Source organism: Lepus europaeus, chromosome 19 (genome assembly GCF_033115175.1).
Source record: "Lepus europaeus isolate LE1 chromosome 19, mLepTim1.pri, whole genome shotgun sequence".
In the NCBI taxonomy this organism is placed as follows: domain Eukaryota; kingdom Metazoa; phylum Chordata; class Mammalia; order Lagomorpha; family Leporidae; genus Lepus; species Lepus europaeus.
The window spans coordinates 2,407,301-2,429,866 of record NC_084845.1 but is presented as its reverse complement, the minus strand read 5'-3'; the positions used below and the strand labels follow the sequence as shown (position 1 = coordinate 2,429,866).

The 22,566-nt window shown below is 40.3% G+C and overlaps 1 protein-coding gene across 4 annotated transcripts; it reads right to left on the bottom strand.

The window, feature by feature from the left end:
• Positions 1-4,245: 4,245 nt before the first annotated feature.
• ZNF583 (zinc finger protein 583) lies at positions 4,246-22,168 on the bottom strand. Of its 4 annotated transcripts, none has more exons than XM_062177813.1 (5): positions 22,070-22,168; positions 20,981-21,201; positions 16,615-16,741; positions 16,246-16,335; positions 4,246-6,523 (listed from the first exon to the last, which is right to left on the bottom strand). In XM_062177813.1, exons 2-5 carry the CDS (start codon positions 20,987-20,989, stop codon positions 5,052-5,054), a joined length of 1,698 nt encoding a protein of 565 aa, XP_062033797.1. In that variant the 5' UTR covers positions 20,990-21,201; positions 22,070-22,168; the 3' UTR covers positions 4,246-5,051. The 4 variants fall into 4 exon arrangements, with proteins under 4 accessions (XP_062033797.1, XP_062033798.1, XP_062033799.1 ...); XM_062177814.1 differs by having other exon boundaries at positions 20,981-21,075; XM_062177815.1 differs by having other exon boundaries at positions 20,981-21,044.
• Between the last annotated feature and the right edge of the window lie 398 nt (positions 22,169-22,566).

The following is a 22,566-nucleotide window of genomic DNA, read 5'->3' as shown; positions in this document are numbered from 1 at the left end:
TATTGTTTGAACAAATATTCATGGGGCAGGCATTTAGCCTAATGGTTATGATGATGTACATCCCACATCAGAGGATCTGGGTTTGATTTCTGGTTGTAGGTCATAACACCAGGATGCAGCAGTGATGGTTCTAGTACTTGGGTTTCTCCCTCCCTTGTGGGAGAATGGCAGTGCATTCCCAGCTCCTGGCAGGACTCCCTGTCTAGTCTCTGCAGGCATTTGAGGAAGGAACCAGCAGATGGGAGCTTCCTTTGCCTGCCTCCAAAATAATCTGAAATGAGAATGGAAAGGAGAAGAATGCAAGTCCTTGACTGTCACATTTAATATTAGGACCATGATGACTGCTATGGTTTTTTCCCCCATTTTTCTCAGTAATTGTCTGTCTTTGCTTCTTTTTAAGAATAAAGTTGTCTCCATCATACTACTAAGATACTCCAACTTCATATGAATTCTATTTAATGGAATGCATTCCATTCTTCATGAAAATTCTCTTCATTGACTCCTGAATTCTTAGCTTAGCAATAATTTGGTCTGGTTGCTCTCTATGCTTGTTGCAGAGTGGTCATCCTAGTAATCCTCAACATCGCTTTTGTGTATTAGATCCACTATTTATTGAAGCCTGTTCTTGAAGCCTGTTCTATTTTCTTCCTTTCTGATCCACATTATGCTAGAGCCTACATTTAATATCCCCAAAAAGGATATATGGAAGTAAACTGCATGTTCAAAGATAGCAATATTTGGTCTTTAATAATTATTGGCTGGGTATAGGCTTCAAGGTTCAAGGTAATTTTACGTCATAACTTGGAAGATACTATTTTGTCTTCTCTCCTACGACTTAAGAAAAACCAAAGCTATCTTAATTCTTAATTCTTGCTCTTTCATTTTTTTATGTGACCTAGACACTATTTGAAAGCTTTTAGAATGTTGTTCTCGTGTTAAATCTGAGATTTCATAAGCATATTTCTGGTGTTTTTTTTTTTTATACCCGTTGTGGTTGGTTTTCCCAATGCATCCTGTCCAAACATTGAGTTATATTGCAAGCTGACCATTCATACCTTCTTCAGTTTAGAAAGGGTCTTAATCATTTATTTGATACACTCTTGCATTTTCTATTTCAGAAAATAGATGTTGGACCTTATAGATTCTCCTGTCCCATTTTGTCTGTCATTTTCTTTTATTCTTATATACTTGAGATTTTCCCTTAAATTTCTTTCAAACCACAGCAATGTATTTTTTCAAAACTTAGTTCTGTTACCTAATTTTTCCCTTTAAAAAGATAGTTTCTCATTGTTTTAAAAATGGAACATGTGTTCAAATATCAGATTGATAAAATTTTCATTTTCTTCTGTTGTAACATGATTCCTCCCACTCTATATTTAGTTATCTCTTGAGACTTATTCATCTTAATCACATGACATGGTTTAATTAGTTAAATGATAGGGAATTCTTTGGATACATACTCTCACTGTAGGTGTTTCTAAGAATGGGAAAATTCACCCGTGTCTAGGATTGGCAAATCTCTGAGAGGGTCCTCCAAATTCCAAAAAGGCTTTAATTTAGGCAGCCAGGTCTTCTCTTTAGCTGACCTAGTTCTCCACAAGTTCAATTTGTTTTCATATTTTAAACAATTTTAAATTAATTATTATTTTCTTGGTTTAGACTTCAGACAGTATAGATACATTAGGTCTCCCTTTGACTTAGCAGCCAATCCCAGTTCCCTCTCCAGAAGAAACATTTAACATGTTAAAAAATCTGAGTATTTGCATAAATGCTATATGGGCACTGGTTGTAGTCCCAGCTACTCCTCTTCCGAGCCAGCTCTCTACTGTGGCCTAGGAAAGCAGTAGATGGCCCACCTGTGTGGAAGACCCAGTAGAAGCTCCTGGCTAATGGCTCTGGCTCTCTGCAGCTCTGGCCATTGTGGCCATCTGGGGAGTGAACCAGCACATAGAGGACCTCTCTCTCTACTTCTCTAACTCTGCATTTCAAATAAATAAAATAAATCTTTAAAAAAGAAATGTATTTTTAAATATACTATGTTCCAGAATATTTTCTTTTTCAACCAGTCTTTTATTCAAACCCATACCAATGTTATCAGTCCATTTTTTAAACTGTTGCTTAATTTAGACATGATTGCTAAAGAAAATTTTAAAAAATTGCTTCCAGTGTTTCATGTACTAACTATATTGCCTTCTAAATTGTCTATTTAAAAAAATCTCTCTGCCTCAGCCGGCGCCGCTCAATAGGCTAATCCCCTGCCTGTGGCGCCGGCACACGGGGTTCTAGTCCCGGTCACTCCTCTTCCAGTCCAGCTCCCTGCTGTGGCTCGGGAGTGCAGTGGAGGATGGCCCAAGTGCTTGGGCCTTGCACCCACATGGGAGACCAGGAGCACCTGGCTCCTGGCTTCGGGTCAGCGTGGTGCGCTGGCCACAGCGGCCATTGGGTGGTGAACCAATGGAAAAGGAAGACCTTTCTCCCTCTCTCTCTCACTGTTCACTCTGCCTGTCAAAAAAAAAAAAAAACAAAACAAAACAAAACAAAAACCCACCTCTCTGCCTCTACAGTAGCTGCGATGTTAGTAATCATTTCCCTGCATCACTGCCAATATTTGACATTACACTGTTTAACTTTGTTTCTCTAAATACTGTTAAGCTTCCCTTGATACTTAGGTTAACCTTTTAAACACTGAAGTTAAGGGGAGGTTAAGCAGGTGTTTGTTTTTAGCCATTTGTACTTTGTGAGTGAACTCTAGTTTCCTTTTGTCTTTTACAACATTTAACTCTCTCATCAACTGATGACCCCTTTACCCTTCTGTCCTTTTGTTCGGTACCTTTCACATGCCTAGGAATGGGATCTGGGGAGAAGTAAAGTTGTGTGCCTAGTTTTCCCAATGAAAATTTTGTCAGATTGCCAACCAGAAAACTTATACAAACTCATACTTTCCCACATCAACACACATAAGTATCTCTTCTTCTATGCTTTCACAATGAAAATGTAGCAGTATACTGGAAAATGGCTATCTCTTTTTTTCTGATCCTAGTTTATAAGTCACACATTGCCTGTTTATGTATTTTGCCCATAGGGGTCAGAAGGTGTCACTTTATAATGATTTGTAGGAGCACTTTTATGTTGAGCATATTAATTTTATAGGTTATGTGTTGTAATGATTTTCTCCCATTCTGAAGCTTAAAAGAATCTTATAACTCTTTGAACATTAAAAAATATGTTTCTTATGCAGTTAACCTATAAATCTTTGTGTATGAGAGGAGTAGGCTTCTAGATCTCATGCCATTTTTAAAACTGTTCTTATCCATCACTATAAAATGTCAATATTCTCTAATTTTTCCTTTCCACATTTAGGTAAATAAGCTTTCAAGTACAGGACAAAAGGCTTGTTTTTATACAGAACAGAATCAATTTTCCCAGTACTATAAAATCACTGATGTGAAGTCACTTTTATTCCGTATTTTATGTGCATATCTATATGAATGTGTAAGTGTGTATGTTCACATGCAATGTTTCAAACCTTGAAACATTTTTTTGGATTTTGTTAGGTACAAAGAATCTGCAGATTAATCTGTGAGTTCCTAACATCTGTGTAACAGTAAGTCTTCCCCCAGAGAAGAGCTAAGTGTCTATTCAAGTCTTCATTTTCATCCTTCATTAAACTTTCATCATTTTCCTTGTATCTGTATTCATATATGAACTGGTTACTGTATGGATTGCATACTCAAAGCCGGCAGGAGTTGGAAAGTAATACAAATAAAGAATAAAGCACACTAGATAGAAATAAATATGTAATGGTTTGAACTTTGGAGAACTGGAAAACAAATGCTCTCCCAAAGGTATTCCTGTTCATTTGAAACTCAACACATACCAAATCAGACGTGTTTGAGCAGCAGTTTACGAGTACTAACCTAATGTTTTGCTTTTTTTTCTCCTGTAGTTATGGAACCTTGGAAACTTCTTCTAATTTAAATGTTTGATACAATTTTTTCCAACTGGAACCAGGAAAGGGGGTCAAACTACACTTCATTTTAAATTCTTCATTAGTTATTTGTCTTTTCAAGTTTTCAAATTTCTGTTTTGCCTTTGTTTCCATGTTAATAATGAATACATCTCCGTTAACTCTGCCTGTTCTAAAAGAAAGTCTCACTTATTAAAATTGTTGAATATCTAATGAGGTTGCTTTTCTTGTCAATGAAGTCATAGAGTATCTATATATTCATTTTGAAATAGAAGCCACCATCTAACCTATATCATCATGGAAATTAAGATCAGTACTATATCATATATCCTCATCACTATCTGCAAAAGAGTTACTGCTGTTCTTTATCAAAACTCCTCGCAATTTCTTTCCTTAGCGATAAAAAAAAAACCAAAAAACTTCCTACCTTTCCGACCCTAAGTTGCTGCTTATTTCTCAGGTGAGTGGCTGAGATATCAGCTCTTCTTTTTATACATGGTAACTTTTTCTTTACATTAATATTTATTATTTTATGCTAGGCACTCTGCTGAGTTTACATGCATTATTTACCTTTCCCACTAACTTTTGAGGTAGTACCATTATTATTTCCATAATATAAGAGGATTAAAGTTTAAAAGAACAAAATGGACCCCTTAATAAGAGGGCTACAAAATGGAAGAGGAAGGATTGGAACCAAAATCTATTTGATGTTGGAATAAGTTCTTAATTTTGGATGAGTATCCAGAAAACAAGATGGATACTTACTTGAAAAAGGGATTTAGAAGGTAGTCCAACAAAAAGGTATTGGAGGACGTTGGGGATCTTTAAGCTATTTTGAGGAATGTATGCTTTAACCTACAACTAAGGGATGCCACTGACGGATTTTAATAAGAGGGAAATGATATGATCAGAATTACTTTTTAAAAATATAGGTTTGATGCAATGTGAACAACTGACAAAGAATTGTGAAAGTACAGAGACCAAGTAGAATGTTATTTCCATATCCCGTATCAAACAGATTAATATGTATTAGTCTAGGATGATAAAGTGGAAATGGATTAGAGGGGTCAGATTCTTAACAGATTTAAGAGATAAAACCTACAGGTCTTGGTAACTGATTGGATGTGGCAGGTGAGGAAAGAGTCAAGAACGACTCCATAGTATGAATTCTCTCGTGGTGAGCGAGGTGTGCACGCTGCCTGAAGGATTTCCTGCAGTCTTTACATTCATAGGGCCTCTCTCCAGTATGAATTCTCTGATGTAAGGTCAGAGATCCACTATAGCTAAAGGCTTTCCCACAGACGTTACATTCATAAGGTTTCTCTCCCGTATGAATTCTTTGATGCTGAGCAAGGCCTGCATTTTGGCTAAACGTTTTTCTACATTCCTTACACATATAGGGCTTTTCTCCAGTGTGACTTCTCTGGTGTTGTGCAAGTGAAGAACTATTGCTAAAGGCCTTCCCACATTCAATGCATTCATAGGGTTTCTCTCCGGTATGAACCCTTTGGTGTTGATCAAGGTATGCAATCTGGCTGAAGGCTTTCCTACACACTTTACATTCATAGGGTTTTTCTCCAGTATGAACTCTCTGATGTTGTGCAAGATGTGCATATTGGCTGAAGGCTTTCCTGCATTCCTTACACTCATAGGGTCTCTCTCCAGTATGAATTCTCTGATGTACAATTAGATACCCACGATGGCTAAAGGCTTTTGCACACACATTACATACGTAAGGTTTCTCCCCTGTGTGAATTCTCTGATGCTGAGCAAGAAATGAACCATTACTAAAGGCTTTTCCACATTCAATACATTCAAAAGGTCTCTCTCCAGTATGAACTCTCTGATGTTGAGTCAGGTGTGCAATCTGGCTGAAGGCTTTTTGACATTCTTTACACTGATAAGGTTTCTCTCCAGTGTGAACTCTCTGGTGTTGGGCAAGGTGTGCATTCTGGCTGAAGGCTTTCCTACATTCTTTACATTCATAGGGTTTCTCCCCAGTGTGTATTCTTTTATGTTGAGCTAGGTTTGCACTCTGGCTGAAGGTTTTCCCACATTCAACACATGCATAGGGTTTCTCTCCAGTATGGATTCTCTGATGAAGAGTAAGGGATGAACTCTGGTTGAAGACTTTCTCACATTCATTACATTTCAAAAGTTTCTTTTCTACATAGGCTTTCTTGTGTTTCATTTCAACAGATTTTTTTCGGTAACTTCTTTTTTGTGGCACATGCTTATGTACTGTTTCTTTGGTGGGAAAATTCTGTTGAATATCTAGTATTGCAACCTGATGGAATGTTTGCCAAGATTTATTATACTTATTACTTTGATCTTCAGAGAGGATTTCTTTATCAGTGATGATCAATTGACTAGAATGTGGCTCCTGACTTCCCAAATGTTTTTTACACCAGTCCAAACTTTCAGAATCTTCTTTCAAACTGCGGCAGTCAAGGCTATGACTAAGATGGCTTCTTCCCATTGTCATTAGTTTGGATGAGTCTTCAAAAATATCTTGATTTGAGGAAAATTCACTGCTTTCAAATACATACTCCCAATCTAAAAGATATCAAAACATTTTATATTTATTGATTATAATATAATAAACTTCTAAAATAAAAGTGAGTGAATAAAGTACATGTGAAGTTCAAGGATTTAATAGCTCTTAATACAATCTAAAAAGTATGAAGTTATAACCAATGAGAATGCAAATAGTTGATTAAGGAAATAATCATGTAAAACCAGTAAGGTACATGTCAGAAAACATTTGAGAAGTCATCTAAAATCACATTATTTTATCCTCAACATCATTCCTCCTTTGCTGCAGGTTATCCTGCATTCAAGCTGAATTATCTTTATAAAGCCAATTTTAAAATATGGATAATTTAGCTTTAAAAACCTCCATTGGATACCTATACCTAAAGATACACCAGATGGCCTTAGGATGCTCATGAGACTCTATGGTGAAACTTTTGCAGTTAGAAAAGAAAGTCTTCCTAAAAACCTTTTCTAGGTGCTAAGTTCCACTTAAATGTAAAATTTCAGTTGATCCCTGAAGCTAAATTGCCCTCATAAAAAATAACTTTGTATCAAGCTGCTTGCTTTTATCAACTTACTCAGGCTTTACTCTGGCTTTCCCATTCCATTCCCAAATTGGGTCACATCATTCTTTGGCTCAAGTGGTTGCCAACACATTATAATAGCAAAATTCTTGTCAAGGTTTACAAAATGACAATGATTTGGTATTCTCTGACCTTTTTTTTTTTTTTTCTTTTTGTAGAGATTTATTTTTATTTCAAAGTCAGAGTTACAGAGAGAGGGAGACAGAGAAGCCGAGAAAAAGAGATCTTCCATCCATTGGCTCATTCCTTAGATGACCAGAATGGCCTGGGCTGAGCCAGGCTGAAGCCAGAAGCTAAGAAGCTTCTTCCAGGTCTCCCCATGGGCCATCTGCTGCTGCTTTTCTCACATGCGTTAGCAGGGAGCTGCATTAGAAGTGGAGCAGCTGGGATATGAACCAGAGCCCATATAGGCTGTGGGCATTGTAGGCTGCAGCCTTATCTGCTAAGCCACAACAGCAACCTCCCATTTTATTTTTTATTTAGGTATGTGAAAGGTAGTATTTTGGGGCCAGTGCTGTGGCGCAGCAGGTTAAGGCCCTGGCCTGAGGCACTGGCATCCCTTGTGGGCACCGGTTCTAGTTCCAGCTGCAACTCTTCCAATCCAGCTCTTTGCTGTGGCCTGGGATAGCAGTAGAGGATGGCCCAAGTCCTTGGGCCCCTGTACTCGCATGGGAGGCCCAGAGGAGGCTCCTGGCTCCTGGCTTAGATGTTGCAACCATCTGGGGAGTGAACCAGTGGATGGAGGACCTCTCTGTCTCTCTCTCTGTAACTCTGTCTTTCAAATAAATAAAATAAATTTAAGGACTTGGGCCATCTTCCACTGCCTTCCCCGGCACATTAGCAGGGAGCTGGATCAGAAGCAGAGCTGCCAGGATTTGAACCAGCATTCCCATGAAGGATCCAGCATTGCAGGATGTACCCTAACTTGCTGCACCACAACACCAGCCCTGACCTCATCTTTCATTCATCTCTCGCTTGCCTATTCCTCTTCAGCTATAAGGGTTAGCACTTTTCAGATGTTAAAAGTAGCACACTTGCTGTTTCTCTGTCTACAAAACATATCCCCCAGATATCTGCTGGACCCATTCTTTCAATACATTTCTTCACTTGAGGTTCTGCTCACATATTACGTATTCATTATGGCCTTTTCGACCATCTAAGATAAAATATTACACCCGACTTGTTTTCCTATCTTGCTCTTCATAGTACTTAATTTGTTACTTAATATTATATTACATTTTAATTTACTCTTGTATCCTCACTAGAATGTAAACTTTCACATGTAAGACTTGTTTTTTATTTTATTTTTTTTTTAACTTAAGGATACCCATTGCCTAAGTTAGGCTTGGCAGATAGAAGGTATTTAACAATTTAATGAATCAAGAATACATGATATAGAACACTAATTCATCCTCTCATTAGAATCATCTGCTTACATGAATGGGGTAAATGGCTTAAATCAAGTATAAAACCACCACTGTACTGGACATATGAACTAGTTAGATAGCCAGAATTGGTAGGAAGAAAAATCTAAAGACAGAATACTTGAATTGAAGCTGCTAACTCTTGATGCCCTATCTCAATGCCCTTCTAAACTCTACCCTCCCTCTAAATAAATAATTACAAATCACTTTCAAGAATACCTCAAAAGAAGGTCAACATGCAGATGAAATCCTAGAGCTCTTTGGGCAGGGAATATGAAGTGAATGACAGGGTGCACTGAATCTAATTAAACCCAGAAGCAAATTTATAAAAGTATGATAAGAAAGTAAAAATGCAGGTATGGTCTTTATTATATTAATTCATCTTAGATAGAACCATTCATGCTGTAATATTACAATAATTATAGCCATGATTCTCAAGTTTTAGAGTATCAGAATTACAGATTGCTGACCTTTGCAGTTTCTGGTTAATTAGATCAGAAGAGGGGTAAGAATCCATCATATAAATTGAGGTAGAATTCTAAAAAAATATTCAGACAACCACAAAGAATACAGGAAAGTGGGAACAAAGCCACAAAAATAAAGAGCAAAGAAAAAACTGAATGATGGACTCAAATAAAATTATGTGAATGATTATATTAAATATTCATGGCATACACATCCAAGAAAAGGCCAACTTTGAAAGAACTGATAAGAAAGGAAAGCCAGGCCATATGCTGCCTACAGAAAACATTAACTATAAGGATATGGTAACTGGAGAAAGCTGTAACATTAAAACAGTTAAGTGTAAGAAGGGTACAAGACTATATTCATATTAGATAAAATAGACTTCAAATAGAGTATTACCAAAGATTAAGAGAGTCATGTCATAATTATAAATAGATCAATTCCTCAGGAAGACATAATAACCAGAAGTGTGTAGGTGGCTAATAGAAAGCCTCAAATACATAAAACAAAATGGTTATAAGAAATAGGCGGGGCTGGTGCTGTGGCATAGCAGGTAAAGTTGCTGCCTGCAGTGCTGGCATCCCTTATGGGCGCCGGTTCTAGTCCCAGCTGCTCCACTTCTGATCCAGCTTTCTTCTATGGCCTGGGAAAGCAGTGGAGGATGGCCCAGATCCTTGGACCCCTGCACCCAACATGGGAGACCCGGAGGAAGCTCCTGGCTCCTGGCTTTAGATGAGTGCAGCTCTAGCCGTTAAGGCCAATTGGGGAGTAAACCAGCAGATGGAAGGCGCTCACTGTCTTTCTCTCTCTGCCTCTCCTCTGTGTAACTCTTTCAAATAAATAAGTAAATCTTTAAAAAAAAAATAGGCAATTGCATAATCCTAATGAATGATTTTAATATGCTTTGCTCAGCAACTGACAAAAACTAGACAAAAATTAGTTAATACCTAGAGAATCTCAACAGGATTAACTACCTTGATCTAATATATTTATAGAACACTATACCCAACAGTGGTGCAACTTGCATTCAAGTGCACATGGTGCCTTCAGTAAGACAACCACATGCTGGGCAAAATAGATCAAGTCTCAAGAAAATGAAAATCCTGGAATCATAAAAAGTATGTTTTCTAACCTCAACAGAATTAAATTAAAAATCAATAGTGAGGTCTAATAAACTTGAAATCTCTTGGAATTGAAATACATATTTCTATATAATCTATGAGCTAAAGAGTATAACAAGAGAAATTACAAAATACTTTGAATTGATCAATAATGACAGTACAACACATCAAAACTTGTGGGATACAGTTAAAAACTGTTCTTTTTCAAAAAATAATTTATTTTCCTTAAATCCTACCCACCTAAAACAGTTCTTAAAGGAAAATCTATAGTTTTAAAATACTTATATTGAAAAAAAAACTTAAACTCTGAAAATCAATAATCTAAGGCATCACCAAGCAAGTGAAGAAAAGGGTTGGTGTCATATGAAGTTTAAGCAGCCACCTGCAACGCCAGCATCCCACCTCACAGTGCTAATTCCAGTCCTGGCTGCTTGGCTTCCAATCCAGCTGCCTGCTAAAGCACCTGGGAAAGAAGCACATGATGGCGCAGGTGCTTGGTCCCCTGCCACCAATGAGGGAGATCTGGATGGAGTTCTTGGCTCCTGGCTGCAGCTTGGCCCATCCCAGGGCTCTTATGGCCATTTGGGGAGTGAACCAGCAGACAGAAAATCTCTCTCTCCCTCTCTTTCTTTCAGTGTGCCTTTAAAAATCTTTGGAAAAAAGAAGTCAGGAAAAGACTGAAACAAAGACAAAGAAAGTAGACAGAAACAAAAAAGTTAAGAAGAGAAAATCACTTAGGAGAAAACAAAAAGAAGATGAAGCCAAATCTTCTTTGAAGAGATCATTGACCAAGTCTTTTTGCTTGGAACAGATATCAGCAACATTAGATCTGAAAGAGGAGTTATCATTAAACATCCCACAGACATTGAAAAGATAATATTATTGGCCGGCACCGTGGCTTAACAGGCTAATCCTCCACCTTGCGGTGCCGGCACACCGGGTTTTAGTCTCGGTTGGGGCACTGGATTCTATCCCGGTTGCCCCTCTTCCAGGCCAGCTCTCTGCTATGGCCCGGGAAGGCAGTGGAGGATGGCCCAAGTGCTTGGGCCCTGCACCCGCATGGGAGACCAGGAGAAACACCTGGTTCCTGGCTTTGGATCAGTGAGATGCGCCGGCCGCAGCGGCCACTGGAGGGTGAACCAACGGCAAAAAGGAAGACCTTTCTCTCTCTCTATCTACTCTGCCTGTCAAAAAAAAAATGTTAAAAAAAAGATAATATTATTTATAACTCATATTAGGCAACTCGTTGCCTCAGATTTCTTGAAAGCACAAATTTCTTGAAAGATATAGCCTACCAAAGCTGACTCAAGAACTATATAACTATGAAACCTATTACATAAGAAACATTCTAGGCACAGATGTCTTCACTGGTGATGTCTGCCAAACATTTAAAGAAGAAATAATACCATTCTATCCAAACTCTTTCAGAAAATAAAAGAGGGAAAAATATTTCCTGTTTTCATAAGACTGGTATTACTTGATAATAAAACCAGATAAAGAAATTACCAAAGTAAACGTACAGCTCAATGTAGCACATGAACATAAATGCAAAATTCCTAATAAAACTGCAGCAAATCAAATCCAGTAACATATGAGAAGCACAATCTTGACATGTAGGGTTTAATCTCAGAAATGCAAGGTTGGTTTAATATTAGAAATCAATGTAATTCATTGTATTAATAGATTAAATGAAAATCACATGATGATTTCAATAGTTTTTGACCTATTTATTATAAAAATTCTTAGCAAACCAGGATAGAAAGGAATTTCTTCAAACTGATCGAGAACATCTAAGAAAAACCTACAGCTTATATCTATGTAATAGTGAAAGAATGTACTTCTCTTAAGACTGGAGTACATGTATATCTGCTTTTACCACTCTGTTCAACACTGTACAGGAGGTCCTAGTCATTGCAATATGTAAAGAAAAAGAAGTCATAAAGATCATAAGTAAAGAAATAAAACTGTATTTGCAGATGGCATGGTTGCCTTAGACAAAAATTCTCAGGAACCTACAAAACAACTACTAGGGAGGACAGTGTTGTGGCACAGTGCTTAACCACAGCTTGCAATGCAGACACCCCATAAGAGAGCCAGTTTGAGTGTGGACACTCCAATTCTGATCCAACTTCCTGCTAATGCACTGGAAAGCAGAGGAAGATGGCTGAAGTACCTGGGCTCCTGCAACAAACATGGGAGACCTGGATGGAGTTTCAGGCTCCTGGCTTCAGCCTGCCCGAGCCCTGGCCACTATGGCTATTTGAGGAGTGAATCAGCAGATAGGATCTCTGTGTGTCTTCCTCCTTCTCTGTAACTCTGCCTTTCAAATAAATAAATAAATCTTTTAAAAAAGCAACTATTAGAACAACTACCCAATGAATCCAGAAGGTAATAAGATACAAAGTTAGTCTTAAAATTAATTAATATTTTTGCATACTGGGCAGCAAGCTATTGGAAAAATGTAATGTTAAATAATTCTATTTATAATAGCATTCAAAATACCATAAAATAACTTGGGAATAGATTTTTTAAAGACATATAAGCCCACTCTACTGGATACTACAAAATATTCCTAAGAGAGGAATTTCATCTGAAATGTATATGAAATGCAAATGATCTAAAATAAAATAGTCAAACCAATTTTACAAATTGTCCTTTTTATGATAAAGCTACTGGATTCAAACTGTGGTAGTAGTGAAAGACAGACATAGGTCATTGAAACAGAATAGAGTTGAAAACCAAACTCATGTAAATGCAATCAACTAATTTTGAGCAAAGGCACTAAGGCAATACGATGGGGAAGGAAAGTCCCTACAAGGAGTAAAGAGGCAACTGTACAGATATGTATGTACATGGAAAAAAATGAACCTCAAGCTTTACCTCATATTAAGACACACAAATTAGCTCAAAATGAATCACAGACTGTATGTAAAACCTAAAAATACATAACTCCTAAAAGAAAACCTTTGTGACCTGTCAGTAGCAAGAATTTCCTATATAGGAAAAAGAAGCTCCGACCAAAATCAATGAATAAACTGGATTTGAAAAATGTCAGGGCTGGTGTTGTGGTGCGGCAGGTCAGGCAGCCACTTGGGATGCCATCATCCCGTGCTCGGTTGCTGGTTCAAGTCCTGCCAGGGAGCTTCTGATCCAGCTCCCTGCTACTGCACCTGAAAAAGCATCAGAAGATGGCTCCTGCTTGGGCCCCTGTCATATCTGCGGGAAACATGGATGTAGTTCCTGGGTCCTTTGGTCATCTGGGGAGTGAACCAGAAGATGGAAGACCTTTCTCTCTCTCTAGCTCTGCCTTTCAGATAAATAAATAAATCTTTTAAAAATGGAAAACTTTGGCACTACAAAAGAGAGCAGCATAAAAACGAAAAGGCAAGTCACAATTGGCATGCATATATCCCATTATATAAATAACAGAGGACTTATTTTTAAGACTATCTACAGGTCGGGGAGGGCAGGGCATTTGGTGTAGTTGTTAAGACACTGCTTGAGATTCCTGGTTCAAGTCCCCACTCTGCTCTCAATTCCAGCTTACTGCAGACATGCACCCTAAAAGGTGGCAGGTGATGATTTAAGTAGCTGGGTCCCTGCCACCTACGTAGGAGACCCAGATTGAGGTCCCTGCTGTTTGGGGCTGGGCCAGCCCTGTCTGTGGTTGGCATTTAGGAAGTGCACCAATACATGGGAGATCTTTCAAATAAATAAAGAAAAATTTTAGTACAACTATATACACAGCTCTTGCAACTCAATAATTAGAAGGCTATCAACCCAATAAAACTGGGACAAAAGATACGAACACTTTATGGAAGATATATGCATGACCAATATGCTTAAAAAAAAAGATGTTCAACATTATTAGTCATCACAGAGACGCATATTAGAACCACAATATGCCACTAGAATGACTAAAATTAGAAACACTACTGAAAATTACTAAGATCTGATGAAGATTTGGAAACAACTGGAATTCTCATATACTGCTAGAGGGAATGAATATATGTTACAATCCCTCTGGAAGACTATCTGACAGTTTCTTAAAATAGTAAACATATGCTTAATATGACTAGTTCTTCCACTCTTGGTTATTCACTCAAAATAAATGAATACGAAGGTTCACACAACGTCCTCTGCATACTTCATAGCAGTTTGCTTTATAATAGCCAAAAACTGGAAACAACCTAAATGTCCCCAGGTTAGTGGATGTATAAAACATTTTGTTGTGAATGGATACTATTTAGCATAATACAGCTCAACTTGCATACATGCCACAATACAGATGAATTTCAAAGTAATTATGCTGAGTGGAATAAGCCAAATATAGCAGAATAGATACTACGTGCTTCCCCTTAGTTTTAATGCAAACTAATCTAAAATAACAAGATTCAGATTAGTGTTTGGAACTAGGTGTGGAAAAGAAGATGGACTGCAAAGAGACAAGCAATGTTATGTTATGATGGAAATGCTGTATCTTGTCTGTAATGATTTCAGGGGTGTATGCAAATGTCATAACTCATCAAATTGTATAATTAATATGGATATAGTTTACTGCGTATAAATAATTCTTTAATAATCCTATCTGTTCAAATATAGTAAGATAATCTGATCAAAATACAATAAAACCAGAAAACTCTATTCTAGACAACTCTTAGATACAATGTAAATTTACATATATGATATGTAGTATCAGAATTTTTCTAAGACAGCTGAAGATAAACTCAGAGGAAAATTAGTAATACTTAGTAATTTCATTACTTAAGAGAGGATGAAAAGAATAGATTAAGGTTTCATTTTAGCAACATGGAGAGCAAAATAAAATTTGAAGAATTAGTTAAGAGAAAAGCCAAAATAGTGAATTGGAAAAGAAAGAATGGAAGCACTAATAGATAAATCTGTAAGCTGAGTCTTAAAAAATAAAAAATGATTTATGACAGGCAAACCCAATAAATATATTCTTCTAAAATAGATTATATAAAATAAATTAAAATTGGAAACCATTATAGATATAAAAGAAATAAAAATTATAGGTTACTTTGCCCAAGTTCATGGAAATATGATAACCAAATGAATAGGATAATTACCTAGAAAAATATAGCATTTAACCAAAGCCATAAACTCTAGAGAACACTGAGAAAGTTTTCAAAGACCCATTTCCCCATAAACGCCTAAGCATCAGGCTTTGTCTCGCAAACTCTTAAGACGGGTGATCGCTCACTCACACTGATATCTTTATTTATTTATTTTATTTTATTTTATTTATTTATTTTTGACAGGCAGAGTGGACAGTGAGAGAGAGACAGAGAGAAAGGTTTTCCTTTTGCCGTTGGTTCACCCTCCAATGGCCGCCACAGCCGGCGCATCACGCTGATCCGAAGCCAGGAGCCAGGTGCTTCTCCTGGTCTCCCATGCGGGTGTAGGGCCCAAGGACTTGGATCATCCTCCACTGCACTCCTGGGCCATAGCAGAGAGCTGGCCTGGAAGAGGGGCAACCAGGACAGAATCCGGCGCCCCGACCGGGACTAGAACCCGGTGTGCCAGCGCCATAGGCGGAGGATTAGCCTATTGAGCTGCAGTGCCGGCCTCACATCAATATCTTTAAATCACACTTTTTTTTCTGAGCCTCTGTTTTGCAACCCAATAGCATATTGCATTTCTTCCCTTGGGAATCTCCCCATCTCATAAAAATAAATCTCTCATGTTTCCTAGTAAATTCATCATCTTTCCTCCTATCATTTTATTCTGATTATTTCTATTAAGTGCTATCACCTTCCAGTTACCCAGTCCTGAAAATAAAACTAGAAACACCTTTTTTATCTTGATGGTTTAGAAATCTCTGAATAATCTTGGCAAAAGAATATGTGAATAAGTAAATGCCTTAATCTTTGAATCTAAAAGGAATGAGTAACACAGGACCCAGAGAATGAAAAAATGGGTCATCAGAGACGACAGTAACTTAGGAAATAAAATACACAGAGAATAAATTAGGGGAGCTCATGCTAAAATTACCTCAATGTTTCTTCCCAGGCCTTGAGCTTTTAATAAAATCTTTCAGGAAGAAACAATTATAAGCTGGAACTTTTCAGAATACCTGAGCTTTTTCCAGGAAATGGCTTCCACTTCACTAGTTCACTTTCACTCACCAGGGCATGTGCCTCTTGTTCCCTCCTTCACCATCCAGGGTTCTTTTCCTTGCTCCAATAATGAGATCACATCTGGCTTAGCAGAGACTCCTGTGTAGAAGAAATGAAGGGAGAATGAGCCATGTGTCCAAATCAAGAGCAGTCAGACATTAGGAAAGTAGGGCATTACAAGAGGAAGTTAACAAAAAGAACGAAGAGAGAAAGTATTCTGAAGACTAGGGAAGATGAAGTTGCAGAAAATAGTCTAATAAAGCTTACCAATTCTATAAAACTCAACCTATTCTGGGGACCACAAGAAAGAGAGATTGCAGTAAAGCATACAGAGGCTTCCCAGCTATAGCACTGAAAGTTGCAGGGCAATCCTCTCACCTAGTGAGGCTAGGCTCCTGTAGTTCTCCAACATCACCTTCCTATACAAGTTCCGCTGAGCGGGGTTCAGCCATTCCCATTCCTCTTGAGTAAAGTTTACAGCCACATCCCCAAATGTCACCAAATCCTGAAATAACATAAACATGTTCTGGCTCAGTTACGGTTCAGATCCTCACATAAGCCTAGGCCGAAGAGTCATACTGACTGCACTTGTAGAGAGAAATAGTACATAGAGTGAAATTATCTGATGGCATCTTGGGTTTTATCAACATATGACAAGTAATTATTAGATGTCTTCTCTATGCTTAGTTTTGATATTTTGTCATAGGAAGTGTACCATTTCAGAGATAATTTCTACTGGTGGAGAAAATAGAACATATACAATTACAAAATAGTGCAATAACCCATCACTGTAAACAATCAAGAATAAAATAATCCATTATTCAAATGAATTGCCAGAGCATTTTTCAGTATAGGGAAATCAAGACACAATGGGCAGTAAAGAAAGAGTGTGGGGGCAGGTCACGAGTTAAACCTTCTAAGATGTAAGCAGTCTAAACTGGTATTTTTCCCAGCTGTACAACAGAATGGTCAGTGTTCTGGTGATATCAATAGGGTTATATGTAAATATACTTGATGCTTATAATGTTGACTTTCTAACATTAAATATATGTAATAGGCATAGTAAACAAGTGATTTTGCAAAACTATGACTTACACAGATGTATGCGTTAAAAAAGCAAGTTGAGTGACAGATCCCCCACTGTTACCCCTACTTTTATATGACTCTTTGCAGAGTCTTCCTTTTGAAGGTATATTCAAATATACTGGTCATCTTAGGCAGAAAGAATTTTAATGAAAAATGAGTCAATATTTGAATTGCTAGTGTCTGAGCAATGTAAAAAATGCTAAGGAGGTGGGGCAGGTAGTTGGCATAGTAGTTAAGATACTACTTGGGATGCTGCATCCTATATCAGAGTGCCTGGCTCCACTCCTGATTCTAGTTTCCTGCTCATGCACATGGTAGGAGGCAGCAGGTTATGGCACAAGTGGTTGAATCCCTGCCACCCATGTGAAAGACCCAATTTTGGTTCATGGTTCCTCATTTCAGTTTGGCCCATCTCCCATGATGGGAGATCTCTATCTGACTACCTTTCAAATAAATAAAATAAATAAATGTTTCTAAAAGTGGCAACTATCCATCAGGGGCAGAAGAGTATAGTTCCAAGAAATAGTTGCATGCATTAGCTGTTTGAAAAGCTGAACTACTGAAACATCTCTAAAACACTTCTGAAAGCAGAACAATCTGAGAAAGGCCTTTGAGAAAGGATGGAAACATGAGTTGGGTCTGAAAAGACAAAACCTGTGTCAAACAGGAAAGGGCACTGCCGATTATCAATTGGACAGAAACTCCAACACTTCCATAGGATTTTATAGGCTACAGGAAGGATACAGCATTTCATTCCCAGTAAGACAGAAAGCTGATGAAGTTCCTGGGAAGTGAAATGATGGCCCCCAGCAGAGTTTCTCCAATGTCCTTCATTATTTTCTACTACTCTCTTCAAATCTCTAACCATCATCTATGCTACTAACCCTCAAAGTATTTTACAACTTCTTAAATCTGACTCAGTCACTAACTAGTAACACAGACATATCCCTTTCCTTCCTTTACCTCTTTTTCCTCATCTGTAAAATGAGTAACTCGGATAAGATCATCCATAATCTTCCTCCTGGCCTTTTCATTTTATGAGCCTAAATCTGTGCAGATACAGTAGCTACTAGTCACACAAAACTATTTAAATCTAAATTAATCTACATGGAAAATTCAGTTCCTCAGTCAGGCTAGCATACACAAGTGTTCAAAGCCACATGTGGCTAATGGCTACTGGATTGGACAGTGCAAATATAAAACATTTCTATCATCAATCATCGTAGGAAATTCTATTGGACAGTGTTGTTCTAGCTGATTTCTTTCTTTCTTTCTTTCTTTCTTTCTTTTTTATTTGACAGGCAGAGTTAGACAGTGAGAGAGACAGAGAGAAAGATCTTCCTTCCGTTGGTTCACCCCCAAATGGCTGCTAAGGCCGGCGCGCTGCGCCAATCCAAAGCCAGGAGTCAGGTGCTTCCTCCTGGTCTCCCATGCAGGTGCAGGGGCCCAAGCACCTGGGCCATCTTCCACTGCCTTCCTGGGCCACAGCAGAGAGCTGGACTGGAAGAGGGGCAACCGGGACAGAATCCGGCGCCCATATGGGATGCTGGTGCTGCAAGCGGAGGATTAACCAAGTGAGCCATGGCGCCGGCCCCCTAGCTGATTTCTGCATCTGACTTTCTTCTTTACAATCATTCTGTATATTTTAACTAGGCGTTTATAGGTGTGAGAAAAGCTGTTTTTCTCTAAATGAATAACCCATTCCTTCCCCACTGATTTAAAATAGTATCAGTACGTTATCATATAATAAGCAAGTTAGTAGATATTAAATTCTATGAAGACAACAACTGTCTATTTACCATAGTACTGTTCTTCTTCTTTTTTTTTTTTTTTGGACAGGCAGAGTTAGACAGTGAGAGAGAGAGAGAGAGACAGAGAGAAAGATCTTCCTTTCATTGGTTTACCCCTCAAATGGCTGCTACAGCCAGCGCGTTGCGCCAATCCGAAGCCAGGAGCCAGGTGCTTCCTCCCTGTCTTCCATGCGGGTGCAGGGGCCCAAGCACTTGGGCCATCCTCCACTACCTTCCCAGGCCACAGCAGAGAGCTGGACTGGAAGAGGAGCAACCGGGACAGGACCGGTGCCCCAACCGGGACCAGAACCCGGAGTACCATCACCGCAGGCGGAGGATTAGCCTAGTGAGCTGCGGCGCCAGCCTATTTACCATAGTATTTAAAAAAATTTTTTTTTATTTACAGAGAGAGAGGGAGAGAGAGAGAGATAACTGGTTCACTCCCCAGATGGCCCCAATGGCCAACGGTGGGCCAGACCAAATCCAGGAGCCCAAGATCTTCATCCAAGTAACCCATGTGGGTGGCAGGGGCCCAAACACTTGGCCACCTGCTGCTGCTTTTCCTAGGCCATTAGCAGGAAGCTGGCCTGGAAGTGGAGCAACCAGGACACAAACTGGTGTCCATGTGGCCTGCCTGCATCACAGGAACAGCTTAACCCACTAGGCCACAGTGCTGGCCCCTACCACAGTACTTAGTACACAGTCTTTAATAACCATATGCAGTGAGTGAATAAATATTTTCCTTTCTTATACTTGTATTTATTTCTGGACATTATATGCTCTTTTGGTTCATTTCTTCTGGTTCCTATTCCATGTATTTTTGATGTTTTGTTATGGATTTATGTAGCTTTTTAAAAACATGGGACTGTATATTTTTCAAAAAAGTTCTTCTATTTTCTGATATTAATCCTACTAATCTTAATTGGATGACATAGAATATCAGAGCTGTAGCCTGCTGCTCAGAATGTCCCTTAAATGGTACATCACTACTCCCCTGGAAATTTACTCATCAAAGCTCAGAGCATGTAGAAAACATCTCTCCTAGCTGATTCACACTTTAATACTCAAGACTCAACACATCCCGTTCCTCAAAATCATACTGAGCACGAGACTCTGCCTATGATATGATGAAGACTGTGCAATAAGGGGGCTGGCACTGTAGCATAGCTGGTAAAGCCTGCAATGCCCGCATCCCATATGGGAGCCAGTTTGTGTCCTGGCTGCCCCACTTCTGATCCAGCTCCCTGCCAATGCACCTGGGAAAGCAGCGGATGATGGCTCAAGTACTTGGGTCCCTACCATCCACATGGAAGACCCAGAAGAAGCTCCTGGCTTTGGCCTGGCCCAGCACTGGCTGTTGCAGTCATTTGAGGAGTCAATCAGTGGATGGAAGATCTCTCTCCATATATATCTCCCTCTCTCTCTAACTCTGACTTGCAAAATAGATAAATCTTAACAAACAAACAAACAAAAAAACACTACCCACATCGCTTTCTTGCCTTCCTTTCAAATCCAGATCTCTGGAAAAGCCCTCTGCTAGCAGTCACAACTGAATACACCCCTCACCCACAATGAATAAAGTCCTCACAGTGAAGCCTTTTGTTTCACACAGGAGTATGTACCTGCCTGACAAAACACTGAACTCACACAAAGTGTTGAACTATTTCTTGAATGAAGATAAAATGCTGGCTGGGAGAAAAAAGATCACTGGACTTTTTAGCACTTCCTTTTAGTGGAATGGAAGACGTGAAGAGCAGTTTACTCAATAAATGGACTTTGTTAGGCTGGGGAATTTGGAAAGAAAAGCAAAATGTTCACATAACCTGAAAAGTGAAAGGGCAACTCGGAGAAAAGAAATGCGTCCTTACCTTGGACATGGCTTTAAGACTAAGAATTTATGACAGTTCTTCGGTCCTCCTTCTTCAGGCTCCTCTGTGGAGAAGGGAAGAATCCTGAGAAACAGCTGGGAAAGGGAACAAACCATAAAACACCAGGCCTTTCCTGCAGCTCCCAGCATCACGAGCCTCCTGTAGCTCCTTTCCTTCTCCTTCCGTTTCTCTCCCCACCGCAGAAGCAGATCTATGTGTCACTGAAGAAGTAATTAATATATAAAGTTTATGTTTCCTAATGCTTTAGATCTCAAGAATATACATTTTCTGTGCATAGGTTGTCTATTTATAAACAGTAACGTAATTACGGAATGGCATTATCAACTAAGGGTTTTGCAAACTTTCACACAGGAAGACTGTTGGTGAAATTACCTGAGGTGTCATGGTAATATATAATTAACCAAAGTGGAAACCAAGTCTGGCTTGTTAGTCTTCACCAGGCGGTGATGTTGACAGGGCGTTTGTCCCTACCCTTTTTGCAAGGACAGGAGAAAAAGCCACAGAGCGAATGCCTTGGAGAACCAGAGGGGCCCATGTCCAGGAGTAGGACAGGCCGGATCTGTTCCTGGCTTGTGCAACTCTAACTGGAAATCCACCTGGACTTCTCAGGGAGAGGAAAGGGGCGGGAGCGGCTGCCCGTGCGAACAGCCATCCCAACTTCTGAGTCCCGAGTTCTCTTCCACCGGACCACACTGCCTTGAAAAGGGAGTCGCAGAAGCATCCCGGGTCTGGGGATCCGGACGCCCAGTCTCAGCCACACACCCCTCACACTGCCCACACACGACGACATGGCTTCACCCGCCGCCTCGCAGACACGGTCACAGGCCCCGGGACACACGGTAGGACGACCCTGCACCCTCACAGGTTCCTCCCACACCGTCCCACGCTGCCACACGGTCTCACGGCGCTGCACGAGGCCCCGCACGGCCACACACGCTGTCCCACAAGGTCACACACATTCTCCCACACGGCGGCTCGGCCGCCCCCGGTGCCCGTTTCCGGCGCCAGCCCCGTCCCGGGGGTGGGGGTGGGGCTGCCCAGGTGCCCGCCCGCCCCCGCCCTCCTCACCGACTCCTCCCTCCGGGTCCGCAAAGTGCGCGGAGAAGAGGGCCGGGGCCGGGGCTCGATCTCCAGCCGCCGGCCGCGCTCACAAAGGTGCCTGGGCGCTCGGGCAGGCAGCCGCAGGGGCCGCCGGGAAATGGAGTCCAAGGTCCGGGCCGGCGCGGCGCAGAGCATTCTGGGACTGCTAGCCACGGGGCGCCGGGACCGCCGCTGGGTCCCGCGTCTCGCCTGCGAGTCGTCTTCAGACCTGAGCCCGAGCTCTCGGGTCGTCCGACCCGCGCGTCGCCACCTCTGCCGCCCACGGGACGCCGCTCCGACCCCCGGGATCCGCTGGGCCTGGTGGTCGGGCAGCGGTGGCGCATGCGCAGGGGCGCGGCGGCGAGCCCGCGGCTGGGGTCCGGCGCCGGGTGTGCTCGCTGTCGCCGCCGGGGCGCTGACAGAACTCTCCGGCGTGACGGAGCCCACGCTGGGTAGACGCGCATCCCGCCGTGGGGGGGGGAGCC